Source organism: Lampetra fluviatilis, chromosome 58 (genome assembly GCF_964198595.1).
Source record: "Lampetra fluviatilis chromosome 58, kcLamFluv1.1, whole genome shotgun sequence".
In the NCBI taxonomy this organism is placed as follows: domain Eukaryota; kingdom Metazoa; phylum Chordata; class Hyperoartia; order Petromyzontiformes; family Petromyzontidae; genus Lampetra; species Lampetra fluviatilis.
Genome location: NC_136332.1, coordinates 4,912,220 through 4,921,534, shown reverse-complemented (window position 1 = coordinate 4,921,534; position 9,315 = coordinate 4,912,220). Strand labels below are relative to the sequence as shown.

Genomic DNA, 9,315 nt, shown 5'->3' with positions numbered 1-9,315 from the left:
GTAGTGGTGAGTGTAGTAGTGGTGAGTGTAGTGGTGAGTGTAGTGGTGGTGAGTGTAGTGGTGAGTGTAGTAGTGGTGAGTGTAGTGGTGAGTGTAGTGGTGGTGAGTGTAGTGGTGAGTGTAGTAGTGGTGAGTGTAGTGGTGAGTGTAGTAGTGGTGAGTGTAGTGGTGAGTGTAGTGGTGAGTGTAGTGGTTGCTGACCCCCCATTCCCCCCCCAGCGGGTGATAATGGGGGGTGCCACGGTGGCTAGGAGATGTTAACTACCTCGCCTGGTGTGCAGGAGGTCGTGGGTTCGATCCCGACCCTGACGTCTGCTGCTGCTGCTGTATATTTGGAGTTTGCGTGTCTCTCTCTCGTATCATCATCACGGTGGCTAGGAGATGTTGACTACCTCGCCTGGTGTGCAGGAGGTCGTGGGTTCGATCCCGACCCTGACGATGTCTGCTGCTGTATATTTGGAGTTTGCGTCTTTCTCTCTCCCCGGGTCCTCCAGTTTTTTTCCCTTCACATTTAGAATCGCCGTGCGTTTCGTGCATTTGGCTGCTACAAATGTCCGTGCGATAAGCCACTCCGTTGAGCTACCGTGTGTGGCCAGGTCGCTTCTGAGTTTTATAGCTCAGCGGGGTCCTTCCCAGTTAAAATAAAACGAAGTTTCCTTTTAATTTTAGCTACCGTGTGACCCCCGTGTGACCCCGCGTGACCCCGCGTAACCCCCGCGTGACCCCCGTGTAACCCCCGTGTGACCCCGTGTGACCCCGTGTGACCCCCGCGTGACCCCGTTGTGGCTCAGACAGCCATGGGCCCGGTGAGGAGTGGCCCAGACTCTCCGTCGCCGCAGGCCGACAGGGGGGCGCTGGTAATGGGGACTCCGGCCACTGCCACCATCGCCACCGCCACCGCTCCCTCCATGTGCTCCGGGCAAAGCAGAGACCCTGAGAGACACAACAACAACAACAACATCGTCAACAGCAACAACAACGACAGGTGGCAGTAGCCACGAAGTGACGTCACCGCAGTGCTCGTGCCAGGCTAGGTGCACTTGGAGGACATCACGTGACGTGCGGAATGCTCGCCGCTGGCAGGAGGTGACGGGACAGACTCGGGTGCCATGGGTTGCTGACTCAGATGACTGATAGATGCATCACCTGGTTAGGGCATTATGGGGGATCTTTGACTTTGTGTGTGTCGGAGAAACGTGGAGCCATCTCCAATGGAGCATCTTCGCCGGTTAGAAACATTCAGGCTGGCCTGCCTACGATCCATCCTGGGTTTGACCAGGCTGGATTGTGCGAGAAGCTCACAAATTCTTGAGAGATATGGAAACATTCCCATCAGCGAGCTCCTCCGGCAGGCGAGGCTGCATTGGCTGGGTCATGTAGCCCGCATGCATAGCCACCGCATGCCCAAGCAGTTTCTGTTTGGCCCGAATAGGCGGGGCTAAACGGGCACGGCACGGGCTGGAGACGAGATGGAGTGACGTGGTACAGGAGGACGTGGAGCTGAGTGGACTTGCCGATGACCGGTACCAGCGGTGTCAAGATCGGCCTCTGTGGAGGAGGCTCGTGAAGGACGCTACTGGGCAGTTGGAGGCAGTCGCCCTCCAACAACAACGGAGGGCGGAGGAGCGACGCTCACAACAACGAGCGGAGCGCCGGGTGGCTAAAGCACAGCAAGTTGGCACAGTAGGCGGTGTACCAGCTGGTGCATCTGCCAGTCATCTCAGTCAGCCAACCCATGGCATCTGCGTCTGTCCCGTGACCTCCCGTCAGCGAGCCTTCGACACTTCACGTAGCCTCATGGCGCACCTGGCCTGGCACGGTGGCGAATGGCGGTTGTGTTGGTGTTGGTGTTGGAGAAACATGCACGGCTAGTGCTGCTCTGCGGAGACCACAGGTGGTGCATTTGCCACGCCGACTGGACATCTGTGAGAAGGAGCTTTCTAGCTCATGGGATTCCTGCAGTCCGAACACAGATTCTGATTCAAGTGAACCCATGGTACCTGCTGGGTGCGTCCCGTGACCTCCTCCCGCCTGGTGTACAGGAGGTCGCGGGTTCCATCCCGGCCCTGACGATTGCAGCCCGTTGCCGCGTGGATTTTTCTCCAAGTCCTCCGGTTTTTACCCCCCTCCGCATTTAGAATCAATGTCACGCATATTTGGCCGCCGATCTAAGTCTCCACGCGATGACGATGAGAAGGCAACTTCGTTGAGCGATCGTGTCGTGATAAGCCAGGGGCGGTCGCAGTTCATTTGGGGGCCTTACGCTTGGTGAAGTAAAATAAAAAAATAAAAAAAAAGCTTTTTTAAAAACACGCTTTTATGAAATGTGCTGGTAATGGAAGAACTCCACGACTCCAGGAAGTGGCCCCGAAGCTTGCCACGACGTAAGGGACCGTGGCCAATTACAGCCAACGTCAGTTGAGCGTGGACGATTAGACCCAAGCCGAAACATAACACGTAAAGAGGATTGTTAAAAAAAAAAAGTTTTAATGATAGAATATAGTATTGTCATCAGTATGACATAAGTATACCAAGTTTGCAGTCGATACCAACATTGGGAAGTGGGTGAAAATTGAGTTGCAAGATTTGAGGATACAACGACAACAGACAGAGCGAGTTAATTGAAAGCGTGTAATAAAAAGTTTCATCGTTTTAAAGCGCACGACATCAGCGCCGTTGTGACACCACCGCCACTTAGCGGTGACCGGCGGTTGTTGTTGTTGTTGCTGTTGTTGCTGTTGTTGTTGTGTGTCGGTTGCGTGTGACACCACCGCCACTTAGCGGTGAACGGCGGTTGTTGTTGTTGTTGTTGTCGTGGTGTGTCGGTTGCGTGTGACACCACCGCCACTTAGCGGTGAACGGCGGTTGTTGTTGTTGTTGTTGTCGTGGTGTGTCGGTTGCGTGTGACACCACCGCCACTTAGCGGTGACCGGCGGTTGTTGTTGTTGTTGTTGCTGCTGTTGTTGTTGTCGTGGTGTGTCGGATGCGTGTGACAACTGCCTCACACGCACCTGGCAGGCAAGCGACGTTGTCCACCAGCTCCGCCCGCAGTCCGGGCGACTCGTTGTCCACCTCGTAGAGCCCGGCGCTTCCACCTCCCGCCTCCAGCAGCACTGCTCATAAAAGACAAAGGTCCCCCGTGTAGCCTTAACAGACCGTTGGGGCAAGTGCTGTTCGCGAGCAGCGGGAACAACAGCATGGCACACGAGGGGGTGGGTTGACCAGCACCAGGCCCGGCCGCCTTTGTCTCCCCAGTGCTGATGTTTTACACACCGCACCAGGGACTCGTTCGAGGCTGAGGCAACCTAAGGGAGGCCCTGGGGCCGGTCCAAACATTCTCCGCTGCTATTGAGCGTGAGCGGGGGGGGGATTGACCTCGGGTCTCCGAGGTTCCGTAGCGCAGAGCGTTAACCGCTACACCACCGCTCCCCACACACACACAAAGACAAAGATCCCCCGTGTAGCCTTAACAGACTGTGGGGGCAAGTGCTGTTAGCGAGCACCTATGAAGGCCGGAACGGTACACGAGGGGGTGGGTGGCCAGCACCACGCCCGACCGCCTTTGTCTCCCCAGTGGCGATGTTTACACACCGCACCGGGTACTCGTTTAAGGCTGAGTCGACCTAGAGGAGGCCCAGGACCGGTTCAGACAATCGTCACTGGTGTTAGCCGTGAGCGGGAATCGAACCCGGGTCGCCAGGTTCAACGCGCAGCGCGCTAACCGCTACACCACCGCTCCCCACACAGACACACAAACACAGACACACACCGACAGATACAACAACAACAACCGCCATTCGCCACTAAGTGGCGGTGACGTCACCACGACGCTTGTGCCAGGCCATGTCCACCTTGAGGCTACCACGTGAAGTGTCGAACGCCCGCTGGCAGGAGGTCACGGGGCAGACCCAGCAGGTGCCACGGGTCGACTGACCGAGATGACCGATACGACTGGCTGATGCACCACCTGTGCCCCCCTACTGTGCCAACTTGCTGTGCTTTAGCCACCCGGCGCAAACACAAACGCGACCACAAGCATGCACGCAGCACACACGCCCAGGTCACTCTTGCTAATCAGTTCTCACTCCCGGTTCACCAAAATCAATTTGACAACGCCTGAAGTTTCGAGGGATACGTCACCACCCGCAACAGCAAACGCCAATATAGTAGTAGGTTTTTACCCTTTAAACTGGTACAAAAACTGACACCTTTATATAAGGCATCATGTTTGCAATAACCACAACACAAGCAGTCAAATGCAAACAAAAAGAAACAACTCTGATGATGATGATAATGATATGCACTGTCCTTGAAGTAGATTGGTCCACACCCGAGACAGCTTTTCTTAGAGCCTAGTCTCCATTGGTGTTGGACCAGATGACGCCAAAAGGCGCACAACTCAAAAACAGCGCACTATCAGAGTATTGAGAGCTCAGGGTAAGCGTTTACACTATGAGACATCTCCTTTACCAGTGGCAAAATATAGTGATAGGTTTTTACCCTTTAAACTGGTACAGAGCAAACGCCAATTCGACGGATTACCGACACGTTGTGCGGTAGATCCTAAATTGAAAACCCATTTGTTGAGAACTGCTTTGCGCGCGTTTAGTTTGTGTTGTCCATCCCCCGCACCTCCGATGAGCACGTTTGGCTACGTGCGGTGCGATAAGAAGTTCAACACACGTACAGGTCTTCTTGGTTCTTTCGGTAAAGTCACGTAGAAGGGAAATAATAAAATAATAAAAGTAAAAGCATAATAACATAATAAAATAATATGTTATTATTTTATTATTTCCCTTCTACGTGACTTTACCGAAAGAACCAAGACGATGAATCCCTGCAGTCACGAAAGCTTGAAATCGTGAGAATTATTTTATAATGTTTTATTTTATTATTTTATTATTTCCCTTCTACGTGACTTTACCGAAAGAACCAAGACGATGAATCCCTACAGTCATGAAAGCTTTAAATCGACACTTACAGGTGTTATGTACGTACTGTAGCGGTGAGCGCTACGAACCCGGCGACCCGAGTTCGATTCCCGCTCACGGCCAACACCGGTGGTGACGATGATCTGAACCGGTCCTGGGCCTCCCCTAGGTCGACTCAGCCTCAAGATGAGTACCTGGCGCGATGTGTAAACATCGCCACTGGGGAGACAAAGGCGGCCGGGCGTGGTGCTGGCCACCCAACCCCCTCGTGTGCCGTGCCGGCCTTCATCGGTGCTGCTCGCTTAACAGCACTTGCCCCTGCAGTCTGTTAAGACTATACGGGGGATCTTTGTCTTTGTGGACGACAAACTAAACACAAAAATTATTTCGAAAGAAATCAATTTTGATGAGCTCCGGTGGCTTCCTAACATCGTAAGGAAGAGCGTTCCAGACGGCCGCAGAGGCGCGTCTGAAAGCGCCGCGCGATGCGGAGACCCCCCCCGCCTTGGTTCGATGGCCGGCCAAAAATCCACCGTGACGATGGCCGGAGGAGTTTGCGTGACGATGGGTTTCGGCCCCTTGGCGAGATTCAGCCGAGGTGTCGGTGGCTCCAGTTGTGCCGAGCACCTCAGCAACAGCTGTTGACCAGAGGTCGCAAACGGGTTTTGATTCATCTTCTTGGTTCTTTCGGTAAAGTCACGTAGAAGGGAAATAATAAAATGATCAAAATAAAACATAATAAAATAATTCTCACGACGTTTCGGCCATAACACGCAAGCAGCCGTCCTCAGGTGAAGAACACCTGAGGACGGCTGCTTGCGTTGTGGCCAAAACGTCGTGAGAATTATTAAGAAGAACAGGTCTGTCGAGAAGACAGCGTCTGAAGCTTTCAGACTCTGTCTTCTCGACAGACCTGTTCTTAAGAACACCTGAGGACGGCTGCTTGCGTTGTGGCCGAAACGTCGTGAGAATTATTTTATTATGCTTTATTTTTTTATTTTATTATTTCCATTCTACGTGACTTTACCGAAAGAACCAAGAAGATGAATCCCTGCAGTCACGAAAGCTTTAAATCGGGGTTTTGATTCCTTACCCGTACCCGTACCCGGCTGTACCTGGGTATCGGGTACCCGATTGCGACCTGTGGGATGAAGCCATGTTGCAGGCGCGGGTGGGTTGATTCTATGCACTTGAATTGTGAGAAGAGACAAGACGTTGGGAAATGAGTGACAAACGGTGACTCACCAGTGACTCACGGCCTACCCGTACCCGTACCCGGCCGCACCAGGGTCGCAAACGGGTACCCGTACCCATACCCGGTACGGGTAGCCGGGTATCGGGTAGGGTACGGGTATCAGGTACCCGGTTGCGACCTCTGCTGTTGACCCACGGAGAAACTCGTCCCACACCCCTCTTCCCTCGCCGTAACAATGTGGAATTGCGACCCGCCGACTCTGCGGGGGTCGCGAAACGCGGAGATGCCCATCTGGAAGGTCACCCGCGCGACGCGGTGCCAGGGGCGGTGCAGCGGAGACAGAGACACACACACACACACACACGGGGTGGGATCCAGGGATCGCCACTCACCCTCAACGCTCGAGTCCACTTCCACAACGTTCCCCTGCGGAGTTGGAGAGGGGGGCGGGGGGGGACACGGAACCCGGGGTCACATGACGACGGGGGGGGCGGCGGTGGTGGCAACGCGATCGGCTCGGAAAATGGAAACAATTCCGCGGGTCACGGACCGACGGGAAAACACCGTGACGGTAATTTACATCCGTCGTTAGACCTGCCACTCTTTGCAAGTGGCAAAATATAAAAACGGGGGCTTTTTACACTTTTTTCTGGCACCAAAATTGAAACCTTTTTACGAGGAATCGTGCGTGTGCGTTAACCGCAATAGTTGTGGTCAAAATGCAAACAAAAATATCAGTTTCAAGGATCCTATATAATGCACGGGCATAATATGACTTTGAGAACCACCCCCCACCTCCTACGCATTCCACAAGTAGTGACTAATCCCATATCTTCATTTCCCATAAATATGCGAAATTCCTCTTGATATGCAAATTCCTTTGTCAAGGCGCCCTTCGCCCTCCAACCCAGCTTAAATGTACGCTGCCAAGCTTGGTGGTGTTCATTCAGACGCTGTCTTTCATTCAGACGCTGTCTTTCATTCAGACGCCGTCTTTCATTCAGACGCCGTCTTTCATTCAGACGCTGTCTTTCATTCAGACGCTGTCTTTCATTCAGACGCTGTCTTTCATTCAGACGCCGTCTTTCATTCAGACGCCGTCTTTCATTCAGACGCTGTCTTTCATTCAGACGCTGTCTTTCATTCAGACGCTGTCTTTCATTCAGACGCTGTCTTTCATTCAGACTCTGTCTTGCATTCAGACGCTGTCTTTCATTCAGACTCTGTCTTTCATTCAGACGCTGTCTTTCATTCAGACGCTGTCTTTCATTCAGACGCCGTCTTTCATTCAGACGCTGTCTTTCATTCAGACGCTGTCTTTCATTCAGACGCTGTCTTTCATTCAGACGCTGTCTTTCATTCAGACGCTGTCTCTTTCATTCAGACGCTGTCTTTCATTCAGACGCTGTCTTTCATTCAGACGCTGTCTTTCATTCAGACGCTGTCTCTTTCATTCAGACGCTGTCTTTCATTCAGACGCTGTCTTTCATTCAGACGCTGTCTCTTTCATTCAGACGCTGTCTTTCATTCAGACGCTGTCTTTCATTCAGACGCCGTCTTGCATTCAGACGCTGTCTTTCATTCAGACGCCGTCTTTCATTCAGACGCCGTCTTTCATTCAGACGCCGTCTTTCATTCAGACTCCGTCTTTCATTCAGACGCCGTCTTTCATTCAGACGCCGTCTTTCATTCAGACGCCGTCTTTCATTCAGACGCCGTCTTTCATTCAGACGCTGTCTTTCATTCAGACGCCGTCTTTCATTCAGACGCCGTCTTTCATTCAGACGCTGTCTTTCATTCAGACGCCGTCTTTCATTCAGACGCTGTCTTTCATTCAGACGCCGTCTTTCATTCAGACGCTGTCTTTCATTCAGACGCTGTCTTTCATTCAGACACCGTCTTTCATTCAGACGCTGTCTTTCATTCAGACGCTGTCTTTCATTCAGACGCTGTCTTTCATTCAGACGCTGTCTTTCATTCAGACGCTGTCTTTCATTCAGACGCTGTCTTTCATTCAGACGCCGTCTTTCATTCAGACGCCGTCTTTCATTCAGACGCTGTCTTTCATTCAGACGCCGTCTTTCATTCAGACGCCGTCTTTCATTCAGACGCTGTCTTTCATTCAGACGCTGTCTTTCATTCAGACGCCGTCTCTTTCATTCAGACGCTGTCTTTCATTCAGACTCTGTCTTTCATTCAGACGCCGTCTTTCATTCAGACGCTGTCTTTCATTCAGACGCTGTCTTTCATTCAGACGCTGTCTTTCATTCAGACGCTGTCTTTCATTCAGACGCCGTCTTTCATTCAGACGCCGTCTTTCATTCAGACGCTGTCTTTCATTCAGACGCTGTCTTTCATTCAGACGCTGTCTTTCATTCAGACGCTGTCTTTCATTCAGACGCTGTCTCTTTCATTCAGACGCCGTCTTTCATTCAGACGCTGTCTCTTTCATTCAGACGCTGTCTTTCATTCAGACGCTGTCTTTCATTCAGACGCTGTCTCTTTCATTCAGACGCCGTCTTTCATTCAGACGCCGTCTTTCATTCAGACGCTGTCTTTCATTCAGACGCTGTCTTTCATTCAGACGCTGTCTTTCATTCAGACGCTGTCTTTCATTCAGACGCTGTCTTTCATTCAGACGCTGTCTTTCATTCAGACGCTGTCTTTCATTCAGACGCTGTCTCTTTCATTCAGACGCCGTCTTTCATTCAGACGCTGTCTTTCATTCAGACGCTGTCTTTCATTCAGACGCTGTCTTTCATTCAGACGCCGTCTTTCATTCAGACGCCGTCTTTCATTCAGACGCCGTCTTTCATTCAGACGCTGTCTTTCATTCAGACGCCGTCTTTCATTCAGACGCCGTCTTTCATTCAGACGCCGTCTTTCATTCAGACGCTGTCTTTCATTCAGACGCTGTCTCTTTCATTCAGACGCTGTCTTTCATTCAGACGCTGTCTTTCATTCAGACGCTGTCTTTCATTCAGACTCTGTCTTTCATTCAGACGCTGTCTTTCATTCAGACGCTGTCTTTCATTCAGACGCTGTCTTTCATTCAGACGCTGTCTCTTTCATTCAGACGCTGTCTTTCATTCAGACGCCGTCTTTCATTCAGACGCCGTCTTTCATTCAGACGCTGTCTTTCATTCAGACGCTGTCTTTCATTCAGACGCTGTCTTTCATTCAGGCGCT

General features: G+C 51.8%; 1 protein-coding gene across 1 annotated transcript in view; it reads right to left on the bottom strand.

Moving 5' to 3' along the window:
• Window positions 1-209: 209 nt before the first annotated feature.
• The window catches only part of LOC144950521 (putative E3 ubiquitin-protein ligase MGRN1), a 63,235-nt gene continuing 54,129 nt past the window's right edge, over window positions 210-9,315 (bottom strand). The window contains exons 16-18 of the mRNA XM_078880659.1: window positions 6,519-6,552; window positions 3,012-3,113; window positions 210-933 (exon numbers count right to left, since the gene is read on the bottom strand). Coding sequence (XP_078736785.1) covers window positions 788-933; window positions 3,012-3,113; window positions 6,519-6,552 — 282 coding nt within the window. The 3' untranslated portion in view covers window positions 210-787. The remainder of the gene's footprint in view (window positions 934-3,011; window positions 3,114-6,518; window positions 6,553-9,315) is intronic.